This window comes from Chinchilla lanigera, unplaced genomic scaffold (genome assembly GCF_000276665.1).
Source record: "Chinchilla lanigera isolate Chin_1 unplaced genomic scaffold, ChiLan1.0 scaffold00001, whole genome shotgun sequence".
NCBI classification, from domain to species: Eukaryota; Metazoa; Chordata; class Mammalia; order Rodentia; family Chinchillidae; genus Chinchilla; species Chinchilla lanigera.
Window position 1 is genome coordinate 32,213,167 of NW_004955402.1, and position 19,756 is coordinate 32,232,922.

General features: G+C 43.5%; 1 protein-coding gene across 6 annotated transcripts in view; it reads right to left on the minus strand.

Moving 5' to 3' along the window:
* Window positions 1-19,517, minus strand: part of St8sia5 (ST8 alpha-N-acetyl-neuraminide alpha-2,8-sialyltransferase 5) — a 66,772-nt gene extending 47,255 nt beyond the window's left edge. For 3 of the 6 annotated variants that reach the window (XR_259076.2, XM_013510476.1, XM_005372876.2), the window contains exon 1: window positions 19,057-19,508. Coding sequence is in view for 5 of the 6 variants with exons in the window: in XM_013510476.1 (XP_013365930.1) it covers window positions 19,057-19,187 (131 nt within the window). In the remaining variant the exon portion in view is untranslated. Of the gene's footprint in view, window positions 1-19,056 lie in introns of all 6 variants that reach the window. The other 3 variants (XM_013510464.1, XM_005372877.2, XM_005372878.2) reach the window with 3 other exon arrangements.
* Between the last annotated feature and the right edge of the window lie 239 nt (window positions 19,518-19,756).

Here is a 19,756-nt window from a genome sequence, read left to right on the forward strand (position 1 = left end):
AGAAAAGACAGCAGGCCTTAGGCTCTAGAAACCTCCGGAAAGTAAAGGGTATATTGGCTGAAGCCAGGGTGGCCTGGGGAACCCTCCAACTGTCTTGTTTTCCAGAAGGTCTCCAAGGGACTTCACATGGCCCAGGGGACAGGGCTGCAGGGAAGGGGCCTCAACAAAGATAGATTAAATCTCCTACCAGCTGGTAGGTTAGGTTTAGTTGTATGTCTTAATTAAATGAAAAATTTTAAGTGAGCCATTCTTTCACACCAAGCCAGACTTGGGAAATAAAATGTATAACCACTCTTCTATTACTAATCAGCAGATCACTAGCATTCTACATTAAACTACATACAATATTTTATTATACTATTCTATATTTACTAAACAGTCACACCAGGCTGGGTGCCAAAGTTCAACAATGAACAAACCAAAAAAGGCCCTGGACCACTGGCATTTAATTTCTACTAGCAGGGGTCAGGTATGATAACAATGCTAAGGTTTGATCTAAAATGTCCTACAAAAGGCTCATATGCTCAGCAATGGATTGAATCAATCCAAAACTCTTCTCTGGTTCTCTTGCTCTCTCTGCTTCCTAGCTGCCATGATGTGTGTAGCTCTCCTCTACCAGGCCCTCCCACAGTGATGTTTCTGCCTTGGGGCCAGCCAACCATGGACTGAAACCTCTGAAACTGTGAGTCAGAATAAACCTTTCCTCCTTTAGGTTGTGCTGTCAAATATTTTGTCCCAGGAATGAAAAACTGAATAATAAAGACAATAAATTAATAGACAACAAAATATGTAATGTTCCAGAGGGTTAAATATACTGTGGAGGAGAAAAAGAAGAGAGGAAGGGGAGATGGGGAGCTTAGAGTATGTGATGTGCATTCCACACAGGGTGGAGGGCAGGACAGGTAGGAGATGGTGAAGTGGTTTCTAGGGAAGAACATTCACAGAGGATGAGTGCCTTTAAAGCCCTCAGGTGCAGGATGGGGCTGAGGAGCAGGGCAGTGATGCAGGTGTAAGTGATGCAGCATCAGGTCGCAAGAGCAATGTCACCATTCTGTGCTCTTGTGAAGTCCTCTTGAGGGGAAGTGGGACAAGTTCATCTTCTGGGGAGCAAAGAGCTCCACAGGGCCACCTGGAGTCTGTGAGAGCTGGGCCTAGGCTCATCCCACTCCCTTGCCCCCATCCAGCCTCCCTGCCCCCACCCAGGTCCAGAGGAGGAGCAAGAAGGGTGTCTCCACCCAGACTAAGGCAGAAATGTCACCAGCTGCCAGCTGCACTGTGTTTCTGGGGGATTGATGCCATAATCACCAGGTTCTTCTCCCTTGCCTGTCTTGCTCCTCCCTGACAACTGACTCATGATTTTCCTGTGAAGTTTCAGATACTAACGTCTCCCAAGAGAACATCAGTGGGGGAAGAAAGTGGTTTCATTCTCCAGGTTCACCTGGCAGAGGTTTTCATATGGGGCAAAAGAAAAGGTGTTGTTGGGTAGGAGCTGCAGGCTCCCTGCCTCCAGAGGGAAAGAAGTAGATAGGAGGAGCAAGTGGAGGCATCAGAGCAGATGGGAGCTCCATAGGCAGCAGAGCAGTGGCCCCCTCAAGATCCCTAGGCCCCTTAGCCATAAGCCCAAGGTTCTGGTGAGAAGGCAGAATCCTGAATTCTAAAGCCACATGGTTCTGCAGAGCCTGGGGGTGCCCACAGTGCCAAGACACAGGGAGGAGATAATGCACATGGTGCCAATCACCAAGGAGAGTCCATGGAGACACAGAACAACTCCAGGCTGGGTTCTGAGGCCAGACATTACCTGCAGCCTACAATAGGAGCTTGGGTTCCCGATGGCCAACCTGCCCCATGCCTGGCCTTCCTGACACCTACTGCCCCCCCTACTTCCTATTCATCACCCACACCTCACCTTCTGGCCAGACCACACATGTGGGCACGTGGGCCATCCAATAATGTCACACCCCTTCAACTACTCTTTGTTAAATACTTGTTCAACATTTAAAGGAAGGAGATGCTGTCCACAGGGAGCCACAGGTGGGGTGGGATAGGGAGTGAATACATCAGCCCTCCAGTTTTCCTCTGCACTCAGGTCCCAAACTGTGTCCCACAGCAAGCATAGTGAAGATCCCTGTCTTCCTGAGGGCACCAGAGTGCTGAGGACATGGAGGAGGGTCCTCTATTCTAACCACTCTCTCTACCACAGCTGGTATAAGTATTGTTTCTCCTTCTTATTTCATGCCCTGGATTCCACATGCATGTAGCTGAGATTAGCACCCACATTCTTCCCCAAACCTGCAGGTCCCACTGCAGCATAACTTCAACCACACTATTTCTCATCCAGGTTCTTGCTGGTTCCACTGTTATGGGTTGAACTGTGTCTTCCAACCAGAACTCATATATTGAAATACCCATGAATTTGACCTTATTCTGAAATAGGGTCTTTGCAGGTACAGTAAGATGAGCTCATCCTGGAGTAGAGTGGACCCCTAATCCAACATTCCTGGTGTCCTTGAACAAGGGGAAATTTGGACACTGAGACACAATGAGAGAATGGCACTAAAGCTGAAGGCAGAGATCTTCTAGGCAAGGAACACCAAAGATTACCAGCAAACCCCAAAAGTAGAGAAGAGGTACAGAACAGATTCCCTCTCATAGCATCAGAATGATCCCATTCTGCTTACAATGTGACTTGAACTTGCAGCTTCCAGAACTGTGAGCAATCACTTTCTGCTGGGAAAGCCTCCTAGTCTGTACACTTGCTACAGCAGCCTGCACAACCAACACATCTGGAATTGCCTCTCTCATGCTCTATACCAAAATCTTGCTCTTCTTCCTTCCAGGCTCATTCAAATGCTGACGTTGTCCTGTGGTTCCTAAACTTGACCCTGTGAGCCCCAAGGCAGCCTTTTAGACTCTGCAGAGGAGTAGAGGAGAACAGTGGAGAGTGGAGTTGAACAGGAGGTAGCTGAGTGGTCAGGACTGGAGCTCCCACTCTGTTTCCAGCAGAGCGAGTGTAACACAGGCTCCTACACAGCCCAAGGTCCTAGGGGCTTCTCAGTCTCCCAGTTCCAGTAGTAATGAAAAAGAATCTGCATCACCTTCTTGGCATGTGACATCTAAGATATGAACTTTCCATGGATGTTTGAAACACATTCCTTTGCCCATCAGAGCTCCGTAAAAGCAACATGTTTGATCCATCTCAGATGCCAATGACTAGATAGCACCACGCAATACAAATACACCAGGAGTCACATCTGTAAGTTGAATTTTCCTGGTAACCACGTTATGAGAAAGTGAAAACACATATAATAAAGTTACACAGAATGAAATACACAAGCAAATGACTGCATGTAAAACTGGTAGAATCTGAAGAAGGTTGATGGATTGTATCAACACTGACTTCCTAGTTATGATGTTGTACTGTATTGTTTGGAAAGATGTTACCTTTGAAGGAAATTAAGGGAAGGATATACAGATTCTTTCTCTGTTTTTCCTATAGCTGTATATGAGTCTATAATTCTCAAAAAAATCTGAAAAAGTAAAAGGAAATATGTAAGATTAAATTTAGTAATGCATTTTATTTAATCAATATATTCAAAATATTATCATTTCTACATATAAATAATCTAAAAATTAATGAGATATGTTATATCTCATATTTTATACTTACACACAGCACATGTCAATACAGCCTAGCCAGGTTTCCAGTGCTCTGTAGCCATGTGAGATCAGCGGTTATCCTATTGGATGGTGCAAATATAACAGGGACTTAAAGGCTTGGCCTGCAGATGCTCCATGAATAACAAAGTAAAACAAAGCTTAGGATCTCTGTCTTCATTTTATACCTGTTTCCTTTTTACCTTAGAACTTTGGGTCAAATCCCTGCTAAGCTTTGCACATAGGCATATTAATTGCTTAAGGAATGTTTTCCACAAACTGGTAATACAGAGCTAATTAGCTCTAAATTTACCCACCCTATGTTATCCTACTTTGAGACTGAAGACACCAAGATAAGGCATTTTCCAGATTTGTAGGGACATTCAATTGCCAGCTTTTACAATTCCTGTGCTAGAGCTCCTGGAGTGGAGCCTAGGAATCTCCTCTTCCTTGTCCTAAACCTGCAGTTACTTTTGATTCCAGGAGAGGCACAGCTTTACAGACTACCTCATGACGAGGCCACCCTCCAAACCAAAATAGGAGCCATCATCTTGAGGGACCTGGGTTGCTACCTTAAGTCAGAAGGACATCTCTCGAGTTACCTCACAGAATTTCTTTAGAAAGCAATCAGCCAGAACATAGTGTGACTAGAATTTCCTACCCTGTCCCACTATGTATACTCTCTAGTTATGCAAGCCTCCAACCCTACCCTTTGTTCCCCTTTTCTATAAAATCTCAAAATTTTTATCAGCACCAGGAAGACAGATCTTGAAACTCTATATCTTCTCTCTGTGGCACAGCCCTGTGGATGAAAGTGCCTTCCGCACCCTGCACCACCATTTGTCTCCTTCACTGGCATTTGGGGATGATGGCCGCCTCTGGTCTTTTGGAGCCCCCAGATCTGGGACTTGCTCTAAAATTCTGGTAATGCAAAGATAGCACATAAAGGTTACAAAAAAAAAAGTCACTCAATTTATGCTTGCTGCATGAGTGAATGGATGAATGAATGAATGAACAATTAATCAACCTGAACCAAGAGAGGCCTGACAGTGGCATGCAGAATGGTGCCCCTACCAGCTAGGTCCTGGAGAGAGGCAGGAGGTTGTGGGAACGTTTAGTCTGCAGGCAAATTGGTGGAAAAGCTGAGAGGATAACCTTGATTTAGAAGGAGACAACAGCCGAGCCTAACATGGAAGAAAGAGAAAGCACCTGGGAATTCTTGCCTCCCTTAACCCTTCCTCTGAGTGTTGTTATTTCCAGAAACAGCAATGGTGATCCCAGGAAGTCCTGCTCCTTTGATCTGGGAGGAAGGGGAAGCTGCTGGCTGGAAAAGTTAGAAGATGTGGGCACCTGGGCTTCCTTTGTCCAGAGAAGGCACAAGCACACCACAAGCAGCCCCCATCTAATGTCATCTTGGGCTGCAGGGAGCATGGGTGCATCTTATTCTCCCAATAACCCCAGAACGTTCCATGCATGCCATTCAACACACATTTCCTGACTTTACTAACTTATCTTTACCCCTGCAAATCCAGGGGCACTGCAAAACCTGTTGGTCCCTCCCAGAGAGGGCCAGCAAGACCTAGGCCAAGCCATTTTCCTAAAGGACCAGGCCCTTGTGATTCACCAGAGAATAGCCATCTTGCTCACCCACCCAAACTGCATAAGACTAAACTGAGACCAAAAAGGTCGTCAGTTAATCACACTGAGCACTGGGGAATGAAAAAAATAGTTTAAAACCTTTAATAGATTTTACTACTTGTTCTTCCAGCTTTAACACTTCAAACTGTCCCCCAGGTACCCCCAAATCCAGTCTCTAACACCTGCCTGTTCTACAAAACCTCCATTATGTCCCACCTGGCTACTCTCGCTGTCCTGATTACTGTCTCCTCTGAAACCTGCACCATTTATAGGCTGTGCCACACAATAATGAGCTTATTATACTGTCTGACATAAATTTTCATTTTGGCTCATTAAATGTTCTGTAAATTCCTTAAGGGCACGCTTCACATTTAACAATTCTTTAGTAACATCCTCCCTCTTTCAGCACAAAGCTGAGTGGGTGTTTAATGAACGTTTGTCAATTGTTGGGGAAAAGTTTTGGGATTCCTTTGGTTTGCATCCATTTATTCAGTAACTAATGTCAAGCACTGTGCTAGCATCTGAGAATTCAGAGATGAATAAAACATCTTTTATGTTTTTTACAAAGCTATTACAAATTGTGTGACTCTATGCAAGTTAGCTACCATGTAAGTAATAAACGAGTCATAAACTATTTAATAGGATTATGATGATTAAATGAGCTAACCCCCACTTAGGATTATCTGCTTAAATTACAGCCTGGCACATGAGCCCATAGTAAATGTTAATAATAATGTTTTGTTTTTTTTTTTTAAACAGGTTCTTGCTACATAGTCCCTGGCCTTAAACTCACTATACAGTTCAAGCTGGGCTAAAACTTGCAGCAATCCTCCTGCCTCAGCCTCCTAGGTATTAGGCTTATAGGTATGTGCCACGACACCCAGCTAAATATTAATAATTAATATTACTGCCTGATGTATCCTGCACATGTGTGTGTGTGTGTGTGTGTGTGTGTGTGTGTGTGTGTGCCTATCTGGAATTATGCCCTTAGGATAGCAGGTAGAGTTAAGAGTTAAATTGGGAAGTTATCAGGTGCAAAATGAGTGTAAATGGATGTCAAAGAGAAGAAGCTAAACCTCTAAGAGGTAAAATTTCCCTGGAAAGAACAAGTGTCAAAAAGAAATGGATTGGAGAAAGATGGGCAAGGGGGAAGAGATGAAATCCAGGAATAAACCGGTACCACTGTGTCCCCAAGGGACTTTGGGGAAGGGACAGAAACAACCATTCCAAGCCTTGTGCAGGGCTGGACACACATTGGGTGAGGAAAGGACTAGAGAGAGCCTGCAGTGGGTCAGGGCATGGCCTTTAAAGAGACTCTCAATTCTCAGGCTCATGAAAGCGTAGGGTTGACACCTGCGAGTGGGGCCTCCTTAAATTTTGTTCCCTGGTCCCTTACTTAGGCTCACTCTGGTTGTTTCAGCCCTGCAGCAAGTAAAGCAGTTCTGGTGTATGCCCCAGGCTGCAGTCTTCTCAGCATCCTTTTCTTTTCTAGGGCATCCTCTCCCTCAACAGCCGTACTCTGGATAGATAATCTTCCAGCCCACCATGGTCTCAATCTCCTGGGCTGTACCTGTATCTTAGGGCAGTGGAACAGCCGGCTTTGGAGGTGGGGAACCGGCCCAGAGAGGAGAGCTTTTGGATACACACATGAAGGCAGCACAAAGTCAGGCTGTCCTTTTCCCTGACCTCGTTTCATATCCTCCAGTCTCAGGCCTGCACTAGCCACATGAGGCAGCCCAGATCTGTACCCTGGAGGTGCGGGAGAAGGACAGCTGGAGTGAAGACAAAGTACAGGAGGGTCACCTGCACTTGGGACAGGACAAAACAGGCTCTGCCTCAGCTCCAGTCTACTGTGCAATTGCATAGAAAGCAACAGGACCGTGCAGGGCAGAGTGTGCTTAGTAAAGACAGTCTGGATGCTTAGGAATTCGGAGGAAGGAAAGAACATAGTGGGCTGGAAGTGGAGAGAGAGCCAGGATTTGGACTGAAATGTAGCTGGGAAGAAACAGCAGGTGGGTAAATAGCGTGGGTAAAAGCACAGTTAGGACAGATACCATATATGTTAAGGACCCATGGCTGGCAGGAGAAATGGTATATTTTCAGGATGGGCTTCAGACACAGAGGTACGATTTTGGTCTGAAGAGGGACCAGGAAACAGATCCACTCAAGGTTCCCAATTCTAAAAAATGGCAGACTGAGAAGACCTCTGTGCACCTCTATTATCCTCTTTAGGGAAGAAGGAGTTTCTTCCCCACTTGTTGGGGATGCCAAAAAAGCTAACAGACCTCAGCGTGCAGCCCTCTCTTGGAGTTGCTGCAAGTGAGGAGAGCCATCTCTCCCAGAGCCACGCCCCTTTCAGTGACAGGTCTCATCCAGTGACAGACTGATCCACGTGGAAGTGTGAAGGTTTGACTCCAACATCCCAGCTGAGCAAGTCTGAAGGGCCATCCCAACTCCAAGGCTGCCTATGGGGTCAGCTCAGGCTTGGTTTGGGACTGTATAGTAGCTCAGTTTCTCCCTCTGCCCAGTCGTATTCTTTCCTCTCCCTCGGGTATTGATCCCCGGAGCAATAAACACCCTGACTCTAATCTCTGGCTTGGTCTGCTTTCCAAGGAACACAGTCAGTCTGCAACATCCCACTACAAAACACTGAAATAGCAATTAAAGCATCTTTAAAGTACCTTCCTAAGTGGATGAAGAATCTGGCAAGGAAAGAAATAAGAGTAAATGAGTTCTAAGCCAGAAGCTGCCCTATGGACATTAGCTAAACCCAGGGCTTTATGCTTCTCTTCTATGGGCCATAGAGCCTTCCCAAGGCAGAAAAGTTGCATTATAAACTTCCTTCTAAAGCCAGTAAAACACAAATCATTCCAAAGCCAAGAAGGGAGAAAAAAATGGCCTATGTAAAAAACAAAATGTGGTAGAAATGAATCCTTAGTCATCATTTATCACAATAAATGTAAATACACTAAAGTTTCTGTGTAAAAGACAAAGATTGTTAGACTGGCTATAAAAACTATAATTACATGCTGGTTACAATACCCATAAATTGAAAGATATCCAAATGTTGAAAAGGGTGAATCAATATCATAAATACAATGTTCTTTTCCCATAATACCTTTGAGTCAATCAAATTCTAAAGGACGTAAAAAAAGGAAATACCTGGAAATTTTCAAATATTTCTAAATTTATGGGTTAAAAAATAAGCCATGATAGGAATCAGAAAATACTTAAAATAAACTATGAAAATATTGAGCCAGGTGGGGTAGCACATATCTGTAATCCCAGCACTAAGGAGGCTGAGGCAGGAAAATCACCACCAGTTTGAGGCCAGGCTAGGGTACATAGTGAGTTCAAGGCCAGCTTGAACTACAAAAAAAAAGAGACCTCACCTCATAAAAAGAGAGCAGAGGGGAGAAGAGAGGCAGAAAGAGAAAGAGAAAGAAAGAAAGAGAAAGAAAGGTCTACTTCTGGTAGACCACGAACAAATTACTCAATTTCACTGGGCCTCAGTTTCCTCATATACAAAATGATTATCGTATCTATTATTTGTTGGTATAAGAATTCAGTATAACCAGTGATGGTAGAACATGACTATAATCCTAGTACTCTGGGAGGTTAAAACAGGAGGATCAACAGTTTGAACCCAGCCTGGGCAACTTAGCAAAATTCTGTCTCAAAAAGAAATAAATAGAGGGCTGGAGGTGTTGTTCTCTGCAAAGGCCCTTGGTTTAAGTCTCAGTACCACAAAAGACAAAAACACAACAGTACATTAATACATAAAACAGTCAGACTAATATGTGGAACACAGCAAATACAATATGATTTGAATTGCTATCATCATCACCATCAACACCTAGCTGAAGGAATATAACTAAAGAAGTATTCAGAGGAAATTTTATGGCCTTAAAAGTTTATATTAGAGTATAAAAAAAATGAAATTTAAAGAAATAAGCATCTAACATGAGAAGTTAGAAAAAGAATGACAGAATAATTCCAAATCAGAATTAGTAAAATAGCAAATATCCAAGAGAAAATCCACAAAGCCAAAATCTGGTCATTTAACAAACATTGCTGCAAAATATAGAAAAAAAATAAGTAAATGATATTAGGCACTAAGGGGGAGCAACAGCTCTAGATACACCAGAAATGTAACAGAGACTACTATGAACTTGATGCCAATACATTTCAATTTTTTTAGTTTATACAAAAATATGATTTACCAAAATTGAATGAAAAAATAAAAAGTCTAAATATTTTTAAAATCACTAAAGAAAGGCGTTAGTAACTCAGTCTTTCTCTTTCTCCTTTTTTTTTTTTTTTTTTTTAAGCTACTGGGAATCAAGCCCAGGACCTTGTGCTTGCCAGGCAGGTGCTGTGTCACTGAGCTATATCCCCAACTCAGTCTTCCTATTATAAAAAAATTATGTGCAATGGCTGCACAGGTAAAGATCTACCAAACTGTCAGAGCAGATGATCTCAAAAATCAGCCTAGAGAGCAATGAAAAGAGAACACTCCCAGCCCACTTTGCAAGATTTGTTTTAAAACCAAAGACAGCTGGAAAAGGAAATTACCTGCCATGATCACTGAAGAGACATAACATCCTAATTCAAATTAATAGTCAATGAAATCACACAGTGAATAAAACAAATAATACACCACAAATTAGCTAGTTTTATCCCTAAAATTATATGTTCAATATCTGCTAATGTAATTTACCACATCAAACGATTAAAGGAGACAAACTATATATCATCCAATAGATGTAGAAAAAGCACCTAACAAAATTGAGATTCAAACCAAACCACTTAACACACTGTACAAGTGTATGGAATTTTATTTACCTATTAGAAGATATCTACAAAAAACAAAACAAAAACCTAGGCAAATACTCCCAATGGTGTGGCTTTTTTGGCATTCTCTTTCCAATCAAGATTTATCAAGCCATGTGCAAAAATTAACTCAAAATGTATAGAATACTTCAATATAAGAACTAAAACTTAAAAACTCTTAGAAAACATAGGTATAAATATTTGTGATCATAGGTTAAGCAATGGTTTCTTAAATAACCAGTCAACAACAAGATCCTAGGTGAATTATAATGTATCAAAAGTTTAAAATTTTGTGCTTTAAAGGACACCAACAAGAAAACATAGGGCTGGGTATACAGATGAGTGATAGAGTGCTTGTCTAGCACCCAAGAGGACCTAGGTTTGATCCTCAACACTGAAAAAAAAATGTGAAAACATAACTCACAGAATAAGAGAAATGTTGCAGGAATTCAACAGTGCTTGTTATATTGCATATTTTTGCCTTCAGATTAGTTGTTCTGATTACCAGATATAAGCATGCCATTATCAATTTTATCATCTTGTTTTGAAACCCTGTATCATTTTTATTGTTTTTGTATTGCTTTGTTTTGTCTTCACTGTTATTATTTTGATATTTTTTATCTTTAAAATAAGAAAGAATGAGAGAAATGTTTTGCAAATCATACATTTAATAAGGGACTTATATTGGAAATATAAAAAGAACTCATAACTCTATGATGTTTGGTTTTGGTACCAGGAATCGAACTCAGGACCTTGTGCTTGCCAGGCTTGTGCTACTGAGCTATATCCCCAGCCCAGAATAACTCTATGATGAAATGGATAAATAATCCAGTTTCTAAATAGGCAAAGGATCTGAACAAAAATATCTATTCAAAGAAGAGATACACATGGCCAATAAGTATATAAAAAGATGTTCTACACATTTAGTCATCAGGAAAATGCAAAATCAAAGCCTCAATGAGATACACCTCAAACCACCAGAATGGCTATGATCAAAATGACAGCTAATAATGACTACTGTGAAGAAACTGGGACCCTTATACACTGCTAAAAAGAATATGAATTGGGGTAACCACTTTGGGAAAAAATCTGACAATTTCTCAAATGGTAAATATGAGTTGCCATAGGACTTAGCAACTCTACTCAAAGATACAAACCTAGGAGAAATGAAAACACATATCTACGAAGAAACTTGTGCCTAACAGCATTATTTGCAATCATCAAAAATGGAAAACCCCAATGTTCATGACTTAAACAATGAATAAACAAAAATCTCAGGGGTGCACACAGTACCAGGACTCTGGGAGGTTGAGGCAGGAGGATTGCAAGTTTAAACCTACCCTGGGCAACTTGACAACTTAGTGAGACCATATATCAAAATAAATAAAATTGAGGCTGAGGATGTAGCTCAGTGGGGAGGCCCTGAATTCAGTCCCAGTACAGGATGGGTGTGGAAGGGGACCTCCTCATTCCTCCCTGTCTTTCCCAGCTTTGGGTCCCTGAGCTGGCTCCTCTGTAACTCAGTAAGTGCAGGCATTCATCAAGGCTCTCTTCTGTCCCCTGACCACCATTATTTTCTGCTCTTTCCTGGGTGACTGCATCCAACCCCATCAATGCAGATCAGTATTTTTTTAATGTATTTACTATTTAAATTTTTTTTCTGATGCTGGGGATCAAACCCAAGGTCTCACACTTGTTATGGAGGCTCTATCACCGAGCTGTGCTCACCCCACCCCACAGACCAGTACTTTTCTAAGGGCTTATACCAAATGGATTTTTAAATCAATTTTTTTTTTGTACCAGGAATCAAACTCAGGACCTTGCGTTTGCCAGGCGGGTGCTTGTGCCACTGAGCTAAATCCCCAGCCCTGTAAAATCAAATTTAATAGACTGTTTTCAGATTTTTATTCAACTTTTGTAAAAAAAAAAAAAAATACACAAAACAATTTTACTATTTTAACCACTTGTAAGTGTACGGTTCAGTGGCACTAAGATCACCCACAACCCAAATCACCCAGATCACCCACAATGTGATGAATTGTGCTACCATCACCACCAACCATCTCCAGGGCTCTGTGACCTTCCCCAGCTGAAACTCTCTATTCATTAAATGACAACTCTCCATTTCCCGCCCAGCCTCTGGCAGCCACCATTCTACTTCCTGTCTTTATGAATTTGACAACTCTTAAATACTTCATGTAGGTGGAGTCATACAGTATTTACCCTTTTGTGCCTGGATTATTTTGCTTAGTATGATGTCTTCAAGGTTCACCCATTTTGCAACCTGTGTCAGGAATTCTTTATTTTTTAAGATCGAATAATATTGCATTGTATTTTCTTAGAGAAATTGAGAAGTTTTAATGAAGTAGAACAGGAAATACTAGAGGAGATTTTTCATAATAAGACCAAATATTATTTCACAAAATGTTTGTTGTTCTCCAAATATATTTTTTTCCTCATTTTTAAAGTAAATTAATTTTATTGGTACATTGTAGATGTACATAATGATCACATTCACTACAGGGAATTTGTACCCGTACATAATATGTCCTGATTCCCATTTTTTTCCCCATTCCCCTCCCCTTCCTTCAACCCCTCTTCCCCTCCTTATTTATAAAAGCTTTGTTTTCATTTTTCCCCCTATTCTCTTATCTTTCTTTTCTTTTCTTTCTTTTTCCCCTCCCTTCTTCCCCTTTCCATTTGAACATTTTCTTTCTATTTCACAATATCTATTATACATTTTGGTCCTTATTTACACATTTGGTTTTTCACATCAGAGAAACAATGCAATAGTAAACATTTGTGTCCAATTTATTTCACTTAAGAATATAGTCTAAAGGTGCATCCATTTACCTATAAATGTCTCAACTTTATCCTTCTTTATGGCTGAGTAGTACTCCACTGTACACAAAAACCACATATTCTTCATCCATTCATCAGTTGATGGGCATATGGGCTATTTCCAAGATTTAGCTAATATAACCTATGCTGTTATAAATATGGGTGTGCATGTATCACTGTGGTATAATGCTTTTAATTCTTTTGGGAAGATACCAAAAAGGAGAATAGCTGGGTCAAATGGAGCTTCTAGTTTTATTATTTTGAGGAATCCTCACACAGATTTCCACTGTGGTTGTACCAGTCTATACTCTCACCAACAGTGGAGAAGGGTTGCTTTTTTTCTCCACATTCCATCAGCATTTGTTATTGGTTGATTTCTTGATAATAGCCATTTTTTCTGGAGTGAGATGGAATTTCAGTGTATCTCTTGAATGGCCAGCGATGTTGAACATTTTTTCATATATGTCTTTGCCATTTGTACTTCATCTGAGAAGTGTCTGTTCATTTCAGATGCCCATTTTTGGACTGGATCTTTAAATTTGGGGGGTCTAATTATTTTAAGTTCTTTATATATTCTATTTTTTTTTTTTTTTTTTTTTTGGTTTTTCTCCGGTACTGGGAACCGAACTCACGACCTTGCGCATGCCAGGCAGGCGCTTTTGCCACTGAGCTAAATCCCCAGCCCAAGTTCTTTATATATTCTAGATATTAGTCTTTTCTCTGAGGAACAGCTGGAAAAATTTTTTCTCACTCTGTGGGTTGTCTCCTCACTCTGTTGGGGGTTTCTTTTGCTGTGCAAAAGTTCTTTAATAAGATGAGATTCCAGTTGTTGAGTCTTTGTGATAGCTCCTGTGTGATCAGTGTTTTTGCCATATCGATGCTTTCAAAAGTTCTACCTATTGTATCTTCCAGAAGATTTAGTGTTTTTGTTTTAATATTGACATGTTTGATCCATTTCAGTTTTAGTTTAGTGCATAGTGAGAGATATTGGTCTAATTTTAATGTTCAAGATGTGAAAAGCCAGTTTTTCCAGTACCATTTGACCTTCTGTCAAAGCTGAGTGTGTTTGGAGTTGTTTCTGCATCTTCTAATCTGTTCTTTTGATTCTCAGATCTTTTTTCTTCTTTCTTTCTTTTTCTTTCTTTCTTTTTCTTTTCTTTCTTTTGCCAGTACCATGCTGTTTTCGTCACAGTAGCTTTGTAGTATAATTTCAAGTCAGGGATTGTGATATGTCCCTGCCTTACCTTTGTTGCCCAGAATTGCTTTTGCTATTCTAGGTCTCTTCTGGTTCCAAATGAATTTTAGGTTTGTTTTCTCTAATTCTGTGAGGTATGTTATTGGAATTTTTATTGGGATTGCATTAAATCTAACACCTTTAGAAGTATGGATACCTTACTATATCAATCCTTCCTACCCAAGGACAAGGGATATCTTTCCACTCTTCAATCTCCTTTTTCAGAGTACTATAATGTTCAATATAAAGGTCTTTTACTTCTTTCATTAGATTGTTTCCTAAGTATTTCTCTTTTTTATGCTATTGTGAAAGGTGTGATTTACTGTTACGGCTTGTGTCTAGATTTCCCCTGAAAGCCTCATGCAGTCATAGGTGGGGCTCCTTCAGAGGTGGCTGGATTTAAAGGTTGTGATGCTGGAACTGATTAATGGTGCAATGCTAGGCTCAAGGGCACTAGGATTAAGGATGTGAGTACTACTCACCCCAAGTAATCTGAATAAGATAAAAGGGGAAGAAAAGTGCTGTTAAGGTTCCTTGTTGCTTTGCTATATTCTGCCTGCCATGAACAGTTCTCCCCTGCCAAGCCACCCTGCCTTTGAGCCAGCTGATTTTGGACTGAAACCTCTACAAACTGTGAAGTAAATAAACCTTTCCTCCCTTAACATTGGGCATCTGGTATTTTGTCTCATCAGTGAGAAAAGTAACTAAGACATTTCCCTAATTTTCTTCTCAGTGAGTTTGTTATTTGTGTACAGGAATGCTATTGATTTTTGAGTGCTGACTATATAGGCAGCTATGCTACTGCATTTTGTTAATAAATCTAGAAGTCTTTTGGTGGAGTTTCCCAAATATATTTCTTACTGTGCATTAAAACCATAAGAATTCCCAAAACACTGACTTTGATGGATAGTGACCCCAAAGTCCACATTACTAGCCTGGATGTTTCCTACCTACGTCCCTGAGCTCATTCTGAAGAGGTGCTCGATAGCTCCACACAGTGGCCTTCCACTGTCTCAGCACATCCATAATTAGGCTTGGGGTCCCTGTCCTGACTGCTCCTTCTGCCACATTCTGGTCCTGTGTGCTTCACCCACTTCAACATTATAGCTCTAATGCATGAGGCAGAATACTCAGCTCCCCCAGCATCCTCACTGTTTGCTCAAACTGAGTTTCAACCCTTCTTTCTTACCACCTACATCTGTGCCTGTGGATCATTCTTCTTGAGACCTTTCTCAAATGCTTCCAGGCACCCTAGAGCACATTGATTTACTGTGGCTCTCTCATTCCTAACCTTAAAGTTCCTTATCCATCCCTCCAGGTGTGCCTCCCTTTGGAGTCATGTGTCTTTCTGTCTTTCCAACAGCCCATGAGCTCCCCTGGACCTGGCCTCTGTCTATCCTGCATACACTGCACCCTCAGCATCTAGGCTGGTGCTCAGTACATAGTAAATCTTCATTTGTTCAATCAAGCACAGACATGGAAGTCAAGAGCATCGAGGGCAAACTTCAAAGTTTTGTTCCATGTATTTTCCTCCTAATCCACATAGTGTATGCACCCTCCAGAAGAGACTCCAAGAGCACTAAGCCATCAGCACCACCTACTTTCTCCCCCCCTGGCCAAACTGGATCCCCAAAGTTCTGACTGATCATCATGGATCTTCTCAGAAGTACCCATTGCACAGCTCAGTGAGCAGTCAAGGGCCCAAAGAAATAGATGTACATGCCTCACATCTCCCACTGCCTTCTACAGAATCTGTTCCTAAGCTCTCACTGGAAAACCCTTTGTCCCTGGGGTTTGTGTAAGGTGGCATCACTTCAGTCTTCAGGAATCCCTTGGCTCTAAAGTGGATCCACTCCTTACAACAACGTCTCCTCACTTTTTATAGGGTGATGATAATACCTCCAGCCTCTCTCCCTTTTGTCCCTTCATGACAAGACCCAGATATCCTCCTTCCTAATGGCTTTTATCATGTCAGCACTCTGCTCAAGGACCATTTATGTCTCCCTATAGCCTAATGAAATAAATTGTTTTCAATCTTTGGAGCACTTCACCAGAGGTACTGACCATTGTTAGAGCTGCCCCTTTCTTCACTCACATCATTCAAACCACCTTTCCCTATGTCTCTGCATTATGTGTGAGAGCCCCTGCATACACACACAATGCAAACACATACCCACCCCCACCATCAATCATTTTTTATTTTCTGGATTTATTGGTACTTATTACATGCCAGCCACATCAGACCTTCTTGTCTAGAGCTTCATTTCTCAACCTTGGCACTACTGACATTTGGGGCTAAATAATTCTCTTTTGGGGAGGCAGACTATACATTGGAGGACCTTTGGAGCACTTCTGGCCTCTTCCCATTTGATGCCAGTAGCATATGACAAGCAAAAATGCCTTTGCACATTGCCTAGAGGCAGAATTGCCCTCAATTGAGAACCACTGTTCTAGAGCAACAGGGGGAGCTAATTACAGGCTATCAGGGGACCTGCCAACAAGATTACACCCCACAGTGAGACCCAGGGTCCAGAAATCTGTGTTTCAATGGCCTCTTGGTGATTCTATGAGTGGTCTCTGCTTGAGGAACACAGGACTGAGGTTTCCAGATAGGAAACAGACCAAAAATCCCTTGGAATTAGTTCATTACAGTTAAGTTATGCAGAGGAAACAAGATAGGTAAGCAAATAATTGCATGCAGTGATGTGGCAGCCACAACAGGATTCAAGATGGCAGAAGCCTTCCTGATGGACTAACCAAGGACTGAGCCACGTGCAGCTGTGCAGGTGTGAGAGCGATGAGACAGGTTAGTTGCACACCTGCACCTCTATACCTCTGTTCCTACTCCCTCCAGTTGTGTATGTTCACATGCCCTCCTCCATCCAAATGGCTGCCTTCCTTCAAAACATACTCAAGTTTCACCTTCTCCAGTCTTCCCTCACCCTTCCAGCCCATCAATGTCTCTCTTCTCAGACAGTTTTATACTTCTCATCCTTTATGTCCATTTTGTTTTCCTAAAAAGACTCCAAACCCCTTGAGCACTAGAACTACATTATTATCTCTCTCTTTACATCCAGGGCTTTTTTCCATAATCAACACATACAAATTGTACTTACTTGGTCAGACTAAGCTGAGTCTCTAAAACAAGGCCTTAAGGTGGCATCAATGTGATTTGAAGGGTCAGAGTTTCCAAGAGAGGGATGGGCAGCAGCTGGAACAACTGCTGGGCTCCAGGCAGCCAGTCCCTCCACTCCACCTGAGGCCAGGTAAAGCTTGTGAGAGCCAGGAAGCAGTGGGGCACCTGGCATTTGCCCTGGAACTGATACCTCCCCTGTTGGCCAGGCAGGAGTCCCAGCAGCCCCAGCAACCCCAAGACGAAAAAGTGGGTAGGAGCCCAGATGTTCCTCACAACGGGAAAATCAGCCAGACAGCAGCAGCCTATAGGCCTGAAGAGCTGCAGTTGGGCTGGCTCTGGGACCTCTCTGTCCTTGCACAAGATCATGTCCAGGACAACAGTCTCCAAAAGAGAAGGCAGGTCCAACAAGACCCAACAAACCAAGAAACTCTGAGAATGTCTTTTAGAGCCACTCACAACTTACACAGCACATGGGCTGCCACCAAGCAGGAAACAAGGCTCTCTGGGAAGGTCAAAAGCAGTGACTGGCTAGAAATAAATGTATGAGACAAGGGGACTCACCTTTCCTGGCTCTGAGAAGTGTCACAAAGAGGGGAAACAACTCCGTTTCCTAGCTTTCCCACTCTGGCCTCCCACCCTCCAGGGCAGGCCAGGTTGGGAGAACATACAACTGAAATAGAACCCAAAGGATGGATAAAGGACAACTATTCTATTATTTGGAAGTTTCAAGAAGAAAATGAGATGGTTACACAGCTAGAGAGATATTTTCTTTCTTATAATGATGGGGAAGATGGTTCAGGTAGGGAGACAGGGCAGCGAAGAACCTCCCCCAAAGCGTATATATATGTGTGTGTGTGGGGGGGGGTGCTGTATTTACCAAAGGCTCTGGTATACAGGCATCCTAGAACCCCTCCTCCAGCCTAGCAGAGGGCTTCGAGTCACCTGCAGTGTTTCCTCCAAGCCAGCAAAGCTTCAGGAGGTGGCTGGCATTTCAGTGTAGACTGCATTTCAGAGACACTGAGGCTGTGTCGGACCTTCTGAGTGACACCTCCGACTGCCCTTTCTCTTCTCACAGTTTGTCTGCGGATGGGGTCGGGAAGAATCCAACTTTTGCGCAGCTCTGACCTTTGGCTTTAAAGATGAGAAAGAGCCATCTTCTTCGGGAGGGATCAGGTTGTGTGTTCACAGACCCAGAGGCTATGGGATTGTAAGAATTCACTACCCCAATGCATCGTCACAGCTCACTACACCCCCACCCAACCCGCCGCTCTTGTGGAGATAAATGTTCCCCTTCTAAGGGCTCCACAAAAACGTGGTACCCACTAGGTTTAAAAACAAAACAAAAAATGTACTCGATTTTGAACCTTCAGGCTCCAACCAAATGGCCACGGAATTATAGGTTTGGGGAACACGGACAGGATCCCTGCCGCCAGCTCGTGGCATTTAAATAGATTTGTCAGTTTGGCTACTTAGAATTCTAAACTGCTCTCGATTTTTCAGAGCAGAACAAAGTTGTCAGGGTCCGCCAGCCAAAGATGAGCAGGCGCCCTCCTGCCGCTGACAGCGAGATGCTACTCACAGCACCAGGACCCAAGCCTGACGCAGGGGCTTGGGGCTAAGCGCAGATCCCACAGCCACTGGTCCCTGGGGACTCTGCGGCTGCGGTCACCAGGAGACTCGCCCGTGGGCTCCGTGCATCCCCTCCCCCGGACTTTCTTACCTCTTGATGTAGTTCCTGCCATACAGGATCTGTTGCAGCAAGGTCACCAACGCAAAGGCGCAGATGAAGATGAAGAGCAAAGTTCGGTTCCCCAACAGATCCCGGTTGGCCGAGGGGTCTGCGTAGCGCATCCTGGCGGTGGGGCGCCGCGGACGCAGGGTGCGGAGTGGCCCAGCAATCACGCGTGGGATTCCTGGGCCCGAGGGGGCGCGCGGCCGACCAGGCGAGTCACCGTGCGGTCAAGCGAGGGGAGGACTTTGCAGGGCAAAGTTTCCGGCTGGCGCAGTCGGAGCAAGGGGCATTGGAACGTCTGTGAAGCCGCGGGGGCGACTGGACAGGGCCGGTCACGAAGAGATCGCCCGCGGCCCTCAGGCCTTCCCGCAGCTGTCTTTACCTCCGAGCGCCCGTGTGGGGCAGCAGCCGATTTCCCCAGGAGCGGGACCGCAGGTGCCCCGATCCCGGGGCTGCCCCTCCCCGCCGAGGTGGCGGCCAATGGGGAGCTGGCCGGGCCGGGTCCGCCCGTGCGCTCCAGCGCGCACCGCCCCCTCCTGCTCCGCTCTAGATCGTCCGCGCCCAGCGCTCGGGCTTGCCTGGAGTGGGCCACGTCTAACCCCGGTCCGCAGCGAGGGAGCGCGAAGGTTGGCCTTCAGTTCTGCGGATGGGAGTTGGGGGGGGCGGGGGCAAAACACCCGGACGGTCG